General features: G+C 37.1%; 2 protein-coding genes across 4 annotated transcripts; both read left to right on the forward strand.

The window, feature by feature from the left end:
- Window positions 1-1428: 1428 nt before the first annotated feature.
- Window positions 1429-6821, forward strand: LOC114742062 (probable metal-nicotianamine transporter YSL6). The gene is made up of 7 exons (XM_028930312.1): window positions 1429-1933; window positions 2925-3097; window positions 3394-3491; window positions 3749-3886; window positions 4636-4825; window positions 4977-5109; window positions 5626-6821. Exons 1-7 carry the CDS (start codon window positions 1579-1581, stop codon window positions 6558-6560), a joined length of 2022 nt encoding a protein of 673 aa, XP_028786145.1. The 5' UTR covers window positions 1429-1578; the 3' UTR covers window positions 6561-6821.
- A 5990-nt stretch (window positions 6822-12811) lies between these two features.
- LOC114742064 (transcription factor TCP20) lies at window positions 12812-17858 on the forward strand. Of its 3 annotated transcripts, none has more exons than XM_028930316.1 (3): window positions 12812-12831; window positions 15132-16179; window positions 16260-16743. In XM_028930316.1, exon 2 carries the CDS (start codon window positions 15174-15176, stop codon window positions 15987-15989), a length of 816 nt encoding a protein of 271 aa, XP_028786149.1. In that variant the 5' UTR covers window positions 12812-12831; window positions 15132-15173; the 3' UTR covers window positions 15990-16179; window positions 16260-16743. The 3 variants fall into 3 exon arrangements, with proteins under 3 accessions (XP_028786149.1, XP_028786148.1, XP_028786147.1); XM_028930315.1 differs by lacking the exon at window positions 12812-12831 and adding an exon at window positions 16892-17858 and having other exon boundaries at window positions 14640-16179; window positions 16260-16627; XM_028930314.1 differs by lacking the exon at window positions 12812-12831 and having other exon boundaries at window positions 14640-16179.
- The last annotated feature ends 425 nt before the right edge of the window (window positions 17859-18283 follow it).

Here is an 18283-nt window from a genome sequence, read left to right on the forward strand (position 1 = left end):
TAATTTGCAGTCCCAAAACCTTTAGCAAGTCCGCCGCGGCCGGCGGAACACTCCTGGGCCACGTTTATTGCAAGTTATTAACATAAATGTGAAACATTCAGTAAGGTTTGTGAAATTTTAAAAATTAAGAAAATAATTTATATATGATATAAATTTTAGGGATTTTATATAATTTAATTTTTTTTTTTACCAAAACATAGGTATCTTTTTATTGGAAGTAACCTTATTCGAGGTACTGTCAGGTACTAATGTGAATATCAGCGGAAATTTGAATCTTAGTTTGCTACATTGTGAAGAATTAACTTCTTTTACCAGAGCCAAGAAATATTATTGTCATTATATCGGCTGGGAGCTGCATATACGAATTTGAAGCCTAAGTCCGAACGGCCCCTTGATCCATAATTTGGTGAGATTCCAAGTTTGTTTCCGAGGGCGACGCCCACAAAATATGCACGTCTACTTTCTGGCTCTGTTACTTCCGCACTCCAGAGGTTCACGAATCCTAACCATAAATCGTAGATATCTTTTAAAGCAGTATTTCTCATCAACGAAGTGTTCATTAATGCCTCAAAACTTCTAACCAATAATCACTGTCATTCAATTTTTTTTTTTAAAAAACAATGCTGCTCTTGAAAACGGAAAACTTTAAAGAAACAAATACTAATAGTTATTCCTGGCATGAAATTGTTAAATTATCATTACTTCTGCATTTATCTACGACCAACGGCTTTTAATTTCTTTCTTTCCTTTGTTTTTTCAAATAAAGGAAGCCTTACTTTTGTTGTACCAACAAAAAATACATAATGTCTACCACCTACTTCTTTCTTATTATAATATCATTTTAGCTAAATTTTTAGATTTAAAAAAACAGTTAAAATTAGTTAAAAGTAATTAATATGTAGCAAATATATATTTTTTCAAATATACCCCTATATATAAATGAGTAAATATAAGAGAGTAATAGTGAGATAAATGAAAAGAAAGAATGTATTAAATGCATTAAACTAAAGATAAAATAAGTAATAATGTATTAAATACTTAGATAAATTCTAAAAAAATCTTATAAAAAGAGACAGATTTATGTAAAAAATTGGATCTTATGATAAGGGAGGAAGGAAGTATTATCTAATAAAGATATGTCATGTGTAGTTTTTGTTGGGGAACTCGTCCTTTTTAGCTTTTTATTTATTTATTTAATGATGTTTGGATAAATGTTTAAAAAAAAAATAGTTTTGGCCTTTAAAAGTAATAATGATTCATATCCAAACAGACTACCTAGGATTCACAAATTAAAGGGAGGTTCATTTCCGGATCATTTAAAAATATTAAGAATTTTGATTACGAAGGCTAATTTTTCGCAAAACAAAAACCAAGCCCACGGCTGCGAGAAGAAGCTACCGCCTTCTGTGCCAAGACGGAATCGTTGCCAACCCCTCAACGAATTTCCGTATTCTTCCCGGTCAAAATCAATGCCAACCAAGGCCCATCCCCTTAATCATTCCCGTAATAGATTGTCGATAGGCACGGATCCCGTTCCATTTTGATTGAATCCAGAATCCCGAATTCGACCAAAAAGTGATGGGGACTGAGGGCTCTTCTTTAGATATTTCGGAGCATTTGCTTCGGGATGATCGGAAGTTTCCATCCTCGGATTTCGAGCACGTTCCAGAATGGAAGGACCAGATCACCGTCAGAGGGCTGTTGGTGAGTGCAGTTCTGGGGAGTCTTTTCTGCATCATCACTCACAAGCTCAATCTGACTGTTGGGATCATTCCTTCGCTGAACGTTGCTGCCGGGTTGCTTGGATTCTTCTTTGTCAAGACCTGGACTAGCTTCATGTCCAGGTTGGGATTCTTCACCAAACCCTTTACCAGACAGGAGAACACCGTCATCCAGACTTGTGTTGTCGCTTGCTATGGCCTCGCTTTCAGCGGTAACTCACCCCTCCTTCGTTTAGCTTAAACTCGTGAGCTTTTGTGCTTTCTGGATTCTCCTGTTGCCCCGCGATCCACTTATTTTTCGCTGAATTGAACTCATCTATTCCCAGCTTAGCTACTGGGGCAAAGAGTAGACGCCTTACCCCTCCATGCTTCCTGAGAATCTGATGTGACAAAAGAAACTAAGTCCTTAAGTCTTTGAGGGTGGGGAGGGGCGAGAGAAGTGGGGTGAGATCGGATGCTTGACATCAGTACTATAATGTTTTGATGACAAGTGAACTATAAAATATGGTTGGAAGAAGGATCAAGGGAATCCTCCTCCTTGGTTCAACAGACAGTGGAAAATATGACGCCTGCTACGTTTAGTCAAAAGACTGTAGGAAGATGAATTTCACATTCATGATAAGTGCTGCTCTCCATTTCCATATTAATTTTTGCTAACTAAATCAATTTCACATTGCTGCCATCATGTACAACCCGATCTGACCAGGTGCCTAAGGTCTCATTGTAGAATTTGGATTCGAGGTTAATTTACCAAACCCAAAAAAGCTCCAAAACTACCCCCAAAATCTGTCTCATTCAACATGAGAATTAACAATGGAGAATCAAATTAACGTGGCATCCGTTTTACTTCCTCTCATCTCTTGATCTTTCACCTGCACATTTACAGCTACGTGTTTGTCAACGTGAAGATTGGTTTTCTGCCTAGTAGTTCATTTTTTATCATTGCCTCTTGTCATCTTTCACTGAAACCTTTTTAATATGGGCAGCCAATCTGTCGTAGTGTAACCAAATTTAATAAATTCATTATAAATCATAACTGCTGGATGTTTCTATCTATGTTGATGTTCTATTCCATTTTTCTTAGAAGGTAAACTGGTTTCATTTGAAATTTCTTGATTATAAGATATGCTTTATAAATGGTGCCATGCTAATTTTATTTATCCATAGATTTCTCTAATGTGATGATTATAACGTGTTTGGCAGGGGGGTTTGGTTCATCATTGATTGCCATGGATGAGAGAACATACCAGCTTATTGGCCCAGATTATCCTGGTAATAGGGCTGAAGATGTTATAAATCCAGGCTTGCTTTGGATGATAGGTTTCACTTTTGTTGTCAGTTTCCTTGGGCTTTTCAGTCTTGTACCACTTCGGAAGGTAAACACTAGTCATTAGTATTTGTGTCACAAATAAAAATTGTAAGAAAGGAAGATAGAAAGTCAATAATATTTGGTGTTCTAGCGTTCTTATTTCAATAGAAAAATTGTAGTAAAGGTGTGAGAATGATAAATAAAAGCGTGTGAATGATATTATTCTATATATAGGCATGTAGTTTGCTAATCTTGGGAATTGCTAATCTGAGGAATCTATTGTCGAAATAATTTCCTCTTAGCATTGCTATTGACGACCCTGATTGGCAATTTAGAGCCTGATCTCCATGCATTAAATCTCAGGTTATGGTCATGGACTATAAGCTTACATATCCCAGTGGGACAGCTACAGCAATGTTAATTAACAGCCTCCACACAAAGACTGAAGCCAAACTTGCGGGGTATGCATTAGAAATCATGTTAATTTCTGTCCACTGAGAAGCGTTGCTTATGTTACAATTATGATTTTAATACTGCTTTGAAGATTATACACCAGAGATGCACTTGTCACTGAGTCCATCTGATCATCATTTCTTGGTTTAATCATGGAATTGTAGAAACACCTTTTATGATGACTTAGTGTCATGAACATGTTGTGTTTGCTGCTATTTTCTTTTGCTTTTGTAGTTCTAAGTGACATTACCATCTTTGACTGTAGGAACCAAGTCCAGCGACTGGGCAAGTACCTGAGCATAAGTTTCTGCTGGAGCTGCTTTAAGTGGTTCTTCAGTGGTATAGGAAATTCATGTGGATTTGACAACTTTCCAAGTTTTGGATTGACTCTATTTAAAAACACGCAAGGCTCTTACGACTTTGGCTTTCAATGGATACCTATGTCGTAGTTTATTCACCCTACTTCCTACCTAGTGGAAAATGCAGTGGCTTTTCGATGCCTTTGATAAACACTGTTCAATGAGTTGATGACTGATGTTAGAACTACTGCCTTGGATGCGGGCCTAATGAATTGTGTTGCTACTCGCTACTGATGGAAGAGAGTGAGAGAAAATACAAATTGAGTGAAAGGCGCATATGTGACATGACGCCTGCATCAGTATTTGCATTCATATTTTGATTGTATAGCACTGGTTATCCCATTTACTTGGATGCACTTCATGCAAAAAGCTTGCTATAAATCATATGCTCTGGGATTGCTATAATTAAGGGGAATTCGACAAGCAATAAATTGTAACTCAATATTGCAGCTCGAAAAATATTTCCTGAAGTTGTCTAAGGAAGATGGGTAGGAGGACTGACTTGCTTTGACTTGAAATGCTTCCTACACTCACAAATGCAAAAACAATTTGGTGGATGAATAAGAATAGCTTTTGATGAAACTAAGGCGAGAGACTCACTAAGTTATATATGACTTGTGACAGAACTTACCTTTTGACCAACATGTGTTTAATGCATGAAATTTCTGTAATGCTTGAAAATTTTCACAAGGTGTTCTGGCAGACTGGGGAAGCCACAAGTTTGATCTCGAATCTAGAGAAATGGCAATACTTATTTAATTATTTAATAATCCCAAGGCTTGTTCTCATGCAGGTTCTACTTTGACTTTAGTCCAACTTATGTTGGATGTGGTCTTATCTGTCCTCACATAGTTAATTGTTCAGTTCTTCTTGGAGCTATCATATCATGGGGTTTTCTGTGGCCCTTCATCTCCAAACATGCTGGGGACTGGTATCCAGCTAGCCTTGGTAGCAATGATTTTAAAGGTCTTTATGGATACAAGGTATGTGTATGGCAAAGCAGACAGGGTTGGTATGCAATTTAGAATGTCTTATGGTGAATCTGTGATTTATGTTCAATGACTAGTCGTTTAGTTGTTGTATTTCTCCTGAATCCACAATAAAACATTTTCTTTATGATCATGTTTTGCGCAGGTGTTCATATCCATTTCTCTTATTTTAGGGGATGGTGTTTACAATTTGGTCAAAATCATATTGATAACTGTAAGGGAGATGTGTAGGGCAAATTCCAAGCAGAACAACCTTCCTGTTGTATCAGAGGTCACGGGTGAGTTCCATGAATCCCCCTTAAGCATTACTAGGTCCTTTCTTCATTATAGTCCCATCCTAATTTGTACCGGCCTCTTCATTTAATCTTCAAGTCAATAAATATTGCCATGCAAGTTTTTCATGTATTTTTCCATTATATAAATGTCAATAATAATAATCCCAACTCTTCGTCCTTCATATGGCAGCCTGGCTGAGTGGATAAGTTGCCCTGTATCTTTTTCTATCTGCTCCAAGAGTTGTAGTTTGCAAATCGTTGTTATAGATTGACATTGACCTTTAATAACTCTAGTATATTTTAATCTCCGTTGATTATTAAAAAAAAGTGCATACTATGATCTTTTATGTGAAATAATTTGACATGTGAGTATGCTGGTATGATGTCCTCGTTGGATATGAATTCATCAATGAATAACGGCTGTGAATTATATTTTCATTGCTTGTCTTGGTACACCTTGCCAGCATTTTTGTGTGTGATATTTGTAGGATTTAATTTTCTTCTTCTGCATGTTATCAGATGATGGATGTTCTGAACTGCAAGCAGAACAAAGAAGAAGGGATGAGATATTTTTGAAGGATCCGATACCCTTCTGGTTTGCATCATCCGGATATGTGTGTCTTGCTGCTATATCTGTTGCAACAATACCAATGATCTTTCCTCCTCTTAAATGGTACCTGGTTCTGTGCTCTTACATCCTGGCCCCTGCCCTAGCCTTTTGCAACTCTTACGGCACTGGGCTCACAGACTGTAGCTTGGCATCCACTTATGGGAAGATTGGTCTTTTTGTCATGGCCTCGTTGGTGGGCCCTAAGGGTGGGGTAATAGCCGGGGTAGCATCTTGTGCTGTGATGATGTCCATTGTCTCAACGGCAGCTGATCTCATGCAAGATTTTAAGACGGGTTATCTTACCCTCTCATCTGCAAAGTCTATGTTTGTGAGCCAGATAGTTGGAACAGCCTTGGGTTGCATTATTTCCCCTCTCACATTCTGGTTGTTCTGGAGCGCTTTTGATATTGGGTCACCTGATGGTCCCTACAAAGCACCTTATGCTGTTATATATAGGGAAATGGCCATACTAGGTGTCGAGGGATTTTCTGAGCTTCCAAAGCACTGTCTGGCCTTGTGTTGTGGCTTCTTCGTGGCAGCTCTAGTTATTAACCTGGCAAGGGATCTGATTCCCAAAAAGATCTCACAATATATACCTATCCCTATGGCCATGGCAGTTCCCTTCTACATTGGTGCCTACTTTGCAGTTGACATGTTCGTGGGGACGGTGATATTATTTATATGGGAGCGTTTCAATAGGAAGGATGCAGAGGACTATGCAGGAGCGGTTGCTTCAGGTCTAATATGTGGTGATGGGATTTGGACAATTCCATCAGCTATACTCTCCATTTTGAGGATAAATCCACCCATCTGCATGTACTTCGGGCCCTCTACAAGCAGCTGATTTGAGCAAGGCGACTGACCCTGTGTGTTTGCTGCCCTTATAACCCCCATATTTATTTATTTGGACTGAGTTCTGTACATATATCTGTGTATGCCAAGAACGAGGCAATTATCTAGATGTATTTCGTTGCTGGCTTGAGATTGACTGTGTTTTGGCCAGAAAAACAAGAGGAAAAAAAAAGGTTGAACTCTTTTTGCATGTAGCAGCGCGCGCCGTTTGTAACATCTATGTGAATATTTAATGCCGTCTTAGCCTTGCCCATTTTGTTCTTCATGGTCATTCTTCTTGCTCGTATGAAATAGAATCAAATCCGCTGTAACATGGCTGTGGCATTTTGAATTGTGGTTATTTTTCGAATTGTTACATTTTGATTTTCATGATTTCCTTTTATAAAAAAAATCAATTTAATTTCCTCTCCATTGAGAAGTTTTAGCTGTCAGATTTTAAAAAAAGCAACTTTAAGAACTACTCCCTCCGTTCTTTATTATAAGAGACATTTGCTTATGGCATGTTCCTATATATAAGAGACACTTAAAAGTTGTCTCTATTTTTTTGTGTGGATTTCTTATTTTACCCATATTTATTGTCTCAACTCACATTCTCCCTCCTTCTCACTTCTCTTTCTTTGAATAATTTACCATTGTTCTCTCTCATGCTCCCTCTCCTTATTAATGAGGGTCTTTTTGGAAAAAAAATTATATCTTTTACACATTGATTATTCTTAACTAATTTTAACTATTTTTTTTATCACGTAATTGGTTATTCGTCTTATAATAAGGAACGGAGGGAGTATCAGTTAAATAAAGTTAATTATTTAGGCAACTTATAGTATTTTTTTTTTTGCTTATCTTTTTTTTGTGTGGTGAAAATATAATCACTTGAGTTACAAAAAAACAATTGTTTTTCATTCATCTACTTCAAACTTGATCAAGTAGTTTTGCTTTATTGGGTTAGGCGTTAAGATTAAAGTCTTTTTATCAAGTATGTTTTCGGAATTTGAGCTTTGTTTTTATTTTTATAGGGGTGCAACCACTCACCAAATGCTTGTTGATAATGTCCCTGTTTTGTTATTCAATTATTGCCGGACTATGCAGTTTTCTTTCGTAGCCTAAACACTTATCATTAATATGGAGAATTCTGGCCCCTCATCCAAAAGTCCTGACTGTACTTGGGATGCCCTTATCCAAACCAAAAGTATCAAAAAGGCCACGTTGTTCACATTCCCCTAACACCCCCCGTCTTACGTCGATGATATTTTGAGTTGAAGGGGTGAATTTTTTTTCCAATACAAAGCCACGGTAAATTAGCGACCAAAAGATTCTTACGAAAGTGTTGAATTTTGAATGAAGGGTAAAAGTAGCAAGGCCTGGTCGGAGAGAGTGTTGAAAGGCTATGGTCCCGTATGGCATATAAGCCTGTGCAACTGCAAGGGCCACACCATGATTACCAAAAATACTCCTTTGAAAAGACTTCATCACGACTCTCTATTTCGACGTCCTTAAGCGCAATCATGAATCACACAAGTGGCCTTCTTTGTCAGTCACCCCCAATTATTCAATTAATTTGCGTCTAAATCATCATAGTCAAAATGGCTTTTCATTTGGGGGTAGAAATAATCCCAAGTTTTTTGAATGAAGGGTAAAAGTAGCAAGGCCTGGTCGGAGAGAGTGTTGAAAGGCTATGGTCCCGTATGGCATATAAGCCTGTGCAACTGCAAGGGCCACACCATGATTACCAAAAATACTCCTTTGAAAAGACTTCATCACGACTCTCTATTTCGACGTCCTTAAGCGCAATCATGAATCACACAAGTGGCCTTCTTTGTCAGTCACCCCCAATTATTCAATTAATTTGCGTCTAAATCATCATAGTCAAAATGGCTTTTCATTTGGGGGTAGAAATAATCCCAAGTTGATTCTTTCTTCGACCATACTTCTTATAACTTCATGTTCAGCTTATACTGAAACCACTCGTACACATGGTAGCTAGAATGTGGAGTACTGTTATGATGTCCATCTTCTTTCTTTCCTCCATGAATCCACAATATTGTCTGTTCATGCCAGAGATGTGTGATTACTATCAGCTATCTTCGCTCTGAAGAAATAGTGGGAATTTTGCGCGTGGGTAAAAGGGGCTTTTGGGTTTTTGCCAGAAATAAGAACACAGATTGCAAGAAAAAGAGAAGCAGAGAGCAAGTGGGCTGAAGCCAAGGGCCTAAGCTGTCATTCAGCAACACAGTGACACTTTTGTCTTTTTGATCTATTAGCGAATCCAGATATTCAATTTTGTTGCCATGATAGATTCTCCTTATCACTGGAAATTCCAACACACCCCTTAAAAGTAACAGCTCAGAAAATTTGCCAATCAGCCACATTGCTCGGATTGTGACGTCTCCGATTGAAAGCCCACTAGCCTCCATTGGAATCTTTTTCAACCAAAATTTGACAGATTGATCAACCTAAACCAATTATTTTCAGTGGGTTATCTCAAATTATGGCGATCAATTTATAAAATGATAGGATGTTTACCTGCTTTCTTGAAGGTGTTATTTTGGGTTACATCTACATGGATGATAATAATTCTTCTTCCTTTTCTTCTCTTTCTCTTTTCCGTGGAAGTTCAACCCTCTTGTTTTAAACCTTTCACGAATGATTTGACAGCTAAAATCCAGTGAAAAAAACTTAAACCCGCCATAAGAACAGGAGCAAGATCACAATCTGGAGACGGAAAGATATCTGAGAAGGGATCAAAGATGGAGATGGACTGGGACATAAGGGTAATAGAGAGATCCATCTTATTAAAAGGAGCTATTCAATTGAAAGATTCTCTGGCTTTAATGTGATGGAATGACTTGTTCCCTAGGAAACATGCAGTTCATTCAATTCTGCATAATGCAAGCATAAGGGGGAAAAAACCACTTATTGAGCTGCATAAGAAGTGTTTTCCCCCTGGGAAAAGGGTCCCAGTCTTTAGATATAATTGGTGATAATTGATTAATACCATAGGCTTGGGTTTAAATTTACCCTCATAACGTGGTGTCCCCAGTGATTAATTAGTTTCTACTTCTGTGAATGCACCACCATGACCCTCCTTTCAAGCTCAAGTAACAGAACAGAGAAAAGGCTTAATTTGTTAACCCTATTGACATGAAAACAGACGCGTACGATCAATATTGTAAATGGAAAGCGATAGCTTTAACAGGGTATTCACCAAAAATATGTAAATGATGTGTGTGTTTTAAGTATAGAGGCATTCAGGTGCGAATTCTGCAGTCTGTTTACAAACTAACTATTTACGTAATATTATTCATGGCTTGATACTGTGCCTGACAGGTCTGACCAAACATCAGACATGAACGTGTTTGTCCATTTCATTGAAGTGTACGTTCCTCAAGTCAGATTTTCATCAATGCCTTTATGAAATTTGATAAATGATAATAGTCATTAATACAGAGGAATTAATGATAATTATCCGATCAAGCCTATTTACAACAGTAACCCAAAACTCAAATTCTTCTCGATCCTCATTTTGTCACTTTCATGATCTTTGTCAACAAAAGCATTGTAAAGCATATATGGAGTGCGTTCAAATTTTAATGCTTCTTTCCATAATAATACTGGTAGCTTTTTAAATCTAAGTGATCTTTTTCTTTTTCATGTTAGGTGCATCTTGGAAAGCAAAACTCAGAACTGTTACAAGACCCAAGGAGACTTGAAACTAATACGCATTGGAGGCCCCAAAGAAATAAATTTTTACCTTCCGGTGACTTAGGCGATGAAATAGTTCAGCAGAATCGCAGCTAATCCGATCCGTAATTAACATACCGTTGCAGTTTCGTATTAAGAAACAATTTAAACTCTTGAAAAAGACAGGAGATAGGAAGCATAACTAAAGTGATTAAGACAAACTTAGCATGAAGCTTATCTCTTATGGAAGCGAGTCTTTAAAAAATCAAAGGTAAAGGGCAAAAAAAAAAGGAAAGAAAAGAAAAGAAAACCCAATTAGAAAAAGAAGATCTTTTCCCACTGAAGCTTTGAATTCATATGAAATGAGGTATGATATTTCAACAGCTAGCTTTGATGGAGGGACCTACCTTGTCTGCATGGTGGGATGCACATGTGACTCTCAATGCAATCACCTACGCACACATAGTCTCGCCTCCCATTATTATCATCCTCTCTTCCCTCTATTGAATCAAACAAAGTCAAAAAAAAAAAAAAAAAGAACTGAGAGAGCTAGAGAGAGAGTTTATAGTATCAAATTTCATTCTGGTCTTATAAAACTCCCCAGAAACGAAGCTTCCCTATATTTCTAACTATGATTACGGGACTCATACACAATAATGAGACAAGAGGTGTAAAATGGAAGAAAAATGGATGTGGCAACTGTACTGAGATTCCTACATGATGAGTGATCATTTGACTGGGTTGGTGTTCTCTTCCTTACAAGTCTCATTTGAGGAATGCACTAGATTTTTCTTTACAGAATAGTGAAAAGGGGGGAAAACAATCATATCGACCCGTAAAACTTTTGAAATTTGGTGATTAAAGCAACTTTGGACCAATTAGCCAACTAACCCGTGTCCTCATGATCAGTGCTTTCATATTGTAAGTGATAATCAAGTTCTTGATAGCCTCCAAAAACTTATACGTTAAGATTGGATCAACATAATCCCTCAAGCGCACGGATATGCTTCATCTTATCTTATCTCTCATTTCTTGTACTCTTCTTCGTTTTATTTTAAGATATTGGTTAAGTTTTTTTTTTAATCACTTGATCCACATGCGATGTGATCTAGTAACTAGAACTAGGTTATCTAAATCCCCAGATTCATCCTTGTCTTGAGATAAGGACAGTAAGTCGGGTGTTTCTAGACTGCCGAACTTCTAAAATGAAAGAAAGAAATCAATATGTGCGCGCTGTATACACACACTTCAACGAAACGTATATAATTTGAAGGCAAATGAAAAGTTACCGCGTAGAATGTTACAAAAGAGCCCATTTTTTAAAGTGTCAAATTGGTGTTGGAAGTTTTTCTGATAATTATATTAAATGAAATGAGCCGGGGCTTTCAAGGAAGTTTCGTAAATGTTGTCGTTGTCTATACCAATCAGACGCGATATCAGTGGAAAATAACTGATGGGCACTTTAGACCCTCAGAAAATATAGATATATTTATTCATCGTCCATCCCTCAAATTCGGTTTCTTATATGTCTCATCTATACACACACACGATCTCAATTTGTCAACAAATCCCACTTTCAGGAAAGTGAGAAACACATATAATAAACTCAATAATTATATCACTATTATGCATGTGAATCTGTATATCCCCGTTTTCTTTTTATTTTTCATTTAAGAATTTAACGTATACTTCCTCTAGTTCAAAATATAAGCTAAACTTTATTGAAAGATTTTTTTTATTTATATAAAACAGCATTCACTTTTGTCTAGACATTTAATAAGTTTTTTTTTTTCAAATTTACCCCATATATTCTCTTTCCTCTCTTATCCATTTATTGTATCTTTTACTTATTCTCTTCATTAATAAGGGCATATTTAGAAAAAAAACATGTATTACATATTTATTGTTTTAAACTGATTTTAAATAATTTTTTTATAAATTTAAATGGATAAAATTTATCTTATATTTTGAACCGGAAGGAGTAAGTTACAAAAATATAATTAACGTGACATTTAAAAAAAAAAATCTAATGCGTCTTAATTTATTTTACACCCACACACACATATGTTCTATTTATCTCTCATTCTATAATTTAAATTAGTGAAGATAACTAGATAATAAGTATCTTATGTTGTGAGAGTTTTTTAATCTTTATTAAATGCGTTTTATGACTTTAATAAGTTTCCAACTCATATATGAACTTTTATTTGGCTGAAAAGGTAAGCATCCAATTATAAGATGCTTATAGCAATTATTAATATTATCTTGTGTTCTAAAATTATTTATTTATGTGATTTTATTAAAGCGAGAACTAATAAGGTGGAGCAATTAATTTAAAATTAACGCTGCCAAAAGGTAATTAATTTAAAATAAAATGAGTGACACATGAGCGATATTCAATAGCAAGACGTTGTTATGCAACCCAATCCTCGAAAACACGAGGATGTTATTCTTTAACACGTTTGGTTTCATATATTACCTCTAATCATTAAAATAAGAACTAATTTAATACGTAATTTAATTTTAAATATAAGATCCTAATTCAATTTATTTATTATATTTATTTTTTTAAAAAAATAATAATTGCAGTAGTTGTTCATGTTAAATGTTTTATCAAATGGTAATACATATTAAAAAAAAAGAAGGAAAAAAACATTAAAAAAATGTAAAAGAGAAAGCAAATAAAAGTGGGATCAAAATAAGGCACGGGAGCGGCCATAAAATGGGAATACATGTTTGAAAAATTCACGCGCATTGTACAAATCATGGATCCACGTCCACTACGTCGTGATAATTGAAGCAAACACGGTTTGATTTAAATTATTTTACCCGAGATAAAAAAAATTTATTTTATAAAATGTAGAAATAATTTTTTTGGGAGCTATCCCAACACTTACTTGTGTTGAGAATACTTGAAAAAATATTACTTTTATGTTTTATGAAATAAAATTTTTTTTACATATTTATTTTATGTAACTTAAACATCAATAATCAGAGGAATAAGATCAATAATATACTTATAAATGGCTCACTAATAGTAGAATTTGAACTTATGATTTTATAGGTTGTAAATAATTTTTTATTAATTGAATGAACCTTTATTGGTTAACTTGAAGTAAATTATAAAACAGGACACCTTGCATGGAAAACTATAAAGGTCGACTGTAACCTGGATGTACTCTAATTCTACAGTATTTTGAATAGTGGGCTTCCACTTTTAATCATATATGGTTTTTTTTCTGACGTTTCATTATTTTTTTAAAGAAAAAATTCCGAAAAAATTAAAATCTTTTAATATATTTGAGGCCCCACGTTTTGATGGGACATTTTTAATTATTTTTTAAAAGAAAAACAAAACCTAATTTTTTATTAATATCGACTAAAAATTGCCATGTAAAATATTAATTTAAATTATTAAAGATGCGTTAGTATCAGTATGTATGGGATGATAGATTTTAAACGATAATATATTGCAGTTTTAGTTTTTATTTTTTATGTAGTAGTAAGTTTTAGCTTTGATTTACTTGTATTTAAATTTAAGTTGGAAGCCATTGCACTTTATTCCGCCCTAACTTATGACACTTAATTATTATTACTATATTACGTATCACAATCTCTGTGTCCGTGTCTCCCTCTCCAACGTATACCTACCCCACCCCAGAAAACCTGAAAAATCCATTTAATTAAAAACTTTATTAGTGGGAAAAATCTAAACCAGAGTTCCGATATTTTTTATGTGTAGAAATGTATGATTCTTTTATAAGTAAAATTTTTAATGATAATTATTTTTCATTTTTTTTAAAATGAGAGCCATCTCAGATCCCCCCCAAAAAAATCAGAAAAACCCTAAAAATTAATGGGTTTTATTAAAAAATTTCTCATATGTATTAGCAAACAGAGGTTATGATGAAACCCATACAAAAGAGGGAGGTCAACTTGCAATAGTATGAAGCTCCATACAAAAGAGGGCGTGTGGATGTGGGGTAGTTACGGATGTGGGTAACTGTGTACGTACTATTTACCGTTGGGCACGTGAAATGGGATTTTTAAGGTAAATGGCTCATAAACTGTCATGTCATGACATAAGAGGTCTATTTACTTGAACACGCAGGGCCCCACACCGCGGATTTAGCAACATTCAACACAGCACTCCCCAAGATGCTGCTTCCGCGCCTTCTGCCACCCTCCTTCCTCCATCATTGCCTCCCTTTATCTGATAAACCCCAGCGTGCCCCTCTCTTCCCCCCTCAAATGGTGCCTGCTGATCTCATCCCTAAATCCCCTCTCTGCCCTTTTTATAGAGGATTATGTGGTGGACGACGTGTGAACCCCATCCCCCAGTCATAGCCCTCCAGGTGTCGCTCCCGGAGCCTTCCACTTGGGAGTGGAGTTCCTTGCAAGAGATCCATGGTTGGCAATTTGGCATCATCCGTTGCCGGTGCTGCAATTATGGGCCGTGGCATGCATGAGAGAAAGGCAGTGGAATGTGGGAGGGATAAATATATTAAAGGGGTTGTTATGTTACGTTACATGTCTGAACGATATGTAACGTTAGTAGTGGTCGGGGTGGTGAAACTTGAGTTAAAGTTGACGGCATGTCAGGGAGGTCAAATCCCGCTACAGTTAGAAAGAGGTAAGGAGAGAGAATGAAGCAGGGGGCGGAGTAAAAATCTAAAAACTTGGCATGGGGCACATTGGGATTTTAATATTTTTTCTGTGGTTTTTGTCGCTTCATCCTTGCCAAAAACAGTGAATAGCTCATGAAAGTTTAGGACTTTTCAGGCCATCCTCCTTCGATCAAAGCGGTCCCATCCTTTTATTTTTAAAAAAATAATTTTGTGCCCTGTTCATGGATCCCAAGGGCTCAAAGCAATCGCAGCAGGAGGTACCCAACTTCTTGAGTCTCCCACAACCACAAGCCAACATCATGGGAGAGAACAAGCCGGCAGAAATCAAGGATTTCCAGATTGCGATAGCCGATAAAGAAGACAATAACAAGAAGCAGTTAGCGCCCAAGAGGAGCTCCAACAAAGACAGACACACCAAAGTAGAGGGCAGAGGAAGGAGGATACGGATGCCCGCTCTGTGTGCCGCTAGGATCTTCCAGTTGACCAGAGAGTTGGGTCACAAATCTGACGGCGAAACCATTCAGTGGCTTCTCCAGCAGGCGGAGCCTTCGATCATCGCGGCCACCGGAAGCGGCACGATCCCGGCATCAGCTTTAGCTGCTGCAGGTGGCTCTGTTTCACAACAGGGGACTTCTCTGTCTGCAGGATTGCATCAGAAAATTGATGAATACGGGGGGTCCAATATTGGGTCGGGCAGTAGGACCGGGTGGGCTATGGTGGGCGGAAATCTGGGGAGACCCCATATGGCTACTGGCATATGGCCCCCAGTTAGTGGGTTCGGGTTTCAGTCATCATCGGGTCCATCCACACCAAGTCTTGGAAGCGAGAGTTCAAATTACCTGCAAAAGATTGGCTTCCCTGGCTTTGACTTGCCTCCGGCAGCCACGAACATGGGTGCTATGAGTTTCACCTCAATTTTAGGTGGAACTAACCAGCAAATGCCCGGCTTGGAGCTTGGTTTGTCTCAAGATGGTCACATCGGTGTTATCAACCCACAAGCCTTGTCCCAGATTTATCAGCAGATGGGTCAGGCCAGAGTACACCAGCAGCAGCAGAATCAGCATCAGCATCAGCAGCCTCCTTCCAAGGAAGACTCTCAGGGCTCTGGACAGTGAAACAAGTAGAATTGTCCGTAGTCCGGGGCTTCTACAAATGGCTTTTCTATTGTATGATTGGGAGACGTGTGCAAATAGATACCTGAAGGAATTCAATAGGACCTGGATTTGGCTTCCCCCACCCCCCCCCCCAAACCAAAAAAAACATCTTCTTATTCATTTGCTGCACTACTCGAGTCTCCAGAAACAGGTGCTCCCAATTTTCTCTCTCTTGGTCTATCCTCACGCATGGGTTGTTACTGATATGTTGTATGTGATGTTAAATTGCAGGTGGAGTTGCACTGGCACATAGCTTGGGTTTGGACTTAATGTCTTGTTTAATTCGGAGGTGTGTTGAATATTGCTTTGTAAGGAATCGATTATTTTTTCTTTTTTCTTCCATAGGTCAGGATGGAGTGATGATCTGTTTGTTTGTGAAAGTAATGGTATAGTTACATAATCATCTTGCCAAATCGTATTGCATCTTCATCTTTGTCATCTGAAAGATTCTAACCCAATAGCTGTCTGGCACACTAAATTAGTATTTCCACACACAATTTGCCCTCTTGTTACCATTTCGCATTTCGGGTTCGGGTGTTCGCAGACAACTTGGCTATTTCCATCAAACTCGTGCAGGGGACCTTTCATCGACTATACATGTAATGTTTTTCGACATCCTTTCAATGGTAATTTCTTTCAAGAATATGATATGGTCGACCTAAGTATTGACATCTGCAGCTCTCTGTCATTGTAAAGGATAGCAATTTTCCCTTTCCTTTCACTGGTTTTTCTTTTTCTTTTTCTTTTTGGCCAAATTCACTGGTTTGTCACTCATGAAATTTTATATCTGAAACGGATTATACTGTTCTTGATACAAAGAAGTCAATGTGGTTTTCACTCATTGTGGAAGTCCTCCTTTTCAGTATCAGTTGAAGTCTGAAGCCAGCGTACTATAGTAGAGCTTGGGTATGCAAAGTTGGTGTTGGCAAATGTTTTATTTTGGAGAACGGGTGAAGACCTTCATCTAGGTTAAGAAGTGAAACTAATAATCGGTTTGTGATGGCTTATTTCTGTACTTTTACTTCCGTATAACATCAGAAATTGAACCAATCAGCCATTCTAATAACCTAGCTGAAATCCGAAACAACTTATTGTTTCTGAAGCTAACGTTGTCATAAGATGTCTGGTTGTGGTGTTAAGCCTGATAAACTAACGCATCTTCAAGAACACACTGATGTCATTATTGATTGTGGAACGTGAAACTTAGCATTTAAGTTATGAATGAGACTTGGAATTGCTACTCAAGATAGTTACTAAGGAATCTGCCAGAATGTGAAACTTCTATGATCTCGTCATGCAATTTGTTTGAGTTTCTGTGAGATCACCTTGTCAAATTTGAATGCAAGTGGATATGTGGTAATCTCCATGGTGCGTGGTGATTCGCTAGTTTCCTATGGTGTCTGGCTGCAAGTGCTTCCAATATTAATTTCACCATAGAAGCTCATGTCAGCTTTGCACGCTTGTGGGACTTTGTGCTTGCAAGCTTCAATTGGTATCGCCCAGTAAATGACATTAGCTGAAATTACATGCAACAATCAGTTGTATTCTGCATCACCTTTAGTACAGAACAACCCAAGTGAACATGTATGGTGTAAATATCGTATGCTTCATTTGTACAAACCTTGATCTGGGTTAATTACTTACTGCATGATGATTAATTGTTGTCTTTGTACACTATATGAGATTTTTAACATTGTCACAGAAATTCTAGAGGGCTGGTGATAATTTTTAAACTTTTGATATGCTGAATCTTTTTGTGTTGTAACATGGTATTAAAGTAGAAGCGATATGTCTTCTGCATCTATTATAATGGAAGTTGCAATTTTCTTAGGCTTGTGAATCTATCAGAATAACAAGTGCAGATGTACATTTTGAATATCTTTGCATCATTCTCCTGATTTATTGTTGTTCCACGTAATAACAGACCAGTAATTTTAAATATTTCTCAATTCTCAATTCCTCATAATTTCAAGAATCTAGTTTTTGATAGAACACAATGTTGTACTGTAATTTATGTAACCGAACTAATGAGATAAGACTTGTTATTATCGTCTCTTCTCATATCTAGTCACCATGTGTCATTTCTCTTGCAACCTGCTCAGTCTCCATGCGAAGAACTGTTGGCAATTAGAGGAGTCACCAACCAAGACTTAATTCTGTGTCGAGTACATTAGATATCTCTTATCATTACTACGATCAGTCTCTTGGTTCGTGAAGGGCTTACTATTCTGGTCACCGACTATGACAGTGTTAAT

This window comes from Neltuma alba, unplaced genomic scaffold (genome assembly GCF_004799145.2).
Source record: "Neltuma alba isolate B1F8T4 unplaced genomic scaffold, ASM479914v2 tig00003626_pilon, whole genome shotgun sequence".
Taxonomy (NCBI): domain Eukaryota; kingdom Viridiplantae; phylum Streptophyta; class Magnoliopsida; order Fabales; family Fabaceae; genus Neltuma; species Neltuma alba.

Bases quoted from the DNA above. Each gene is read 5' to 3' on its own strand.
- LOC114742064 (XM_028930315.1), top strand. From the start codon at position 15,096: ATGGATCCCAAGGGCTCAAAGCAATCGCAGCAGGAGGTACCCAACTTC.
- LOC114742062 (XM_028930312.1), top strand. From the start codon at position 1,579: ATGGGGACTGAGGGCTCTTCTTTAGATATTTCGGAGCATTTGCTTCGG. The intron at 1,934-2,924 runs GTAACTCACCCC...CGTGTTTGGCAG, and splicing joins CTATGGCCTCGCTTTCAGCG to GGGGGTTTGGTTCATCATTG. The intron at 3,887-4,635 runs GCAAGGCTCTTA...GTTCTCATGCAG, and splicing joins TTGACTCTATTTAAAAACAC to GTTCTACTTTGACTTTAGTC.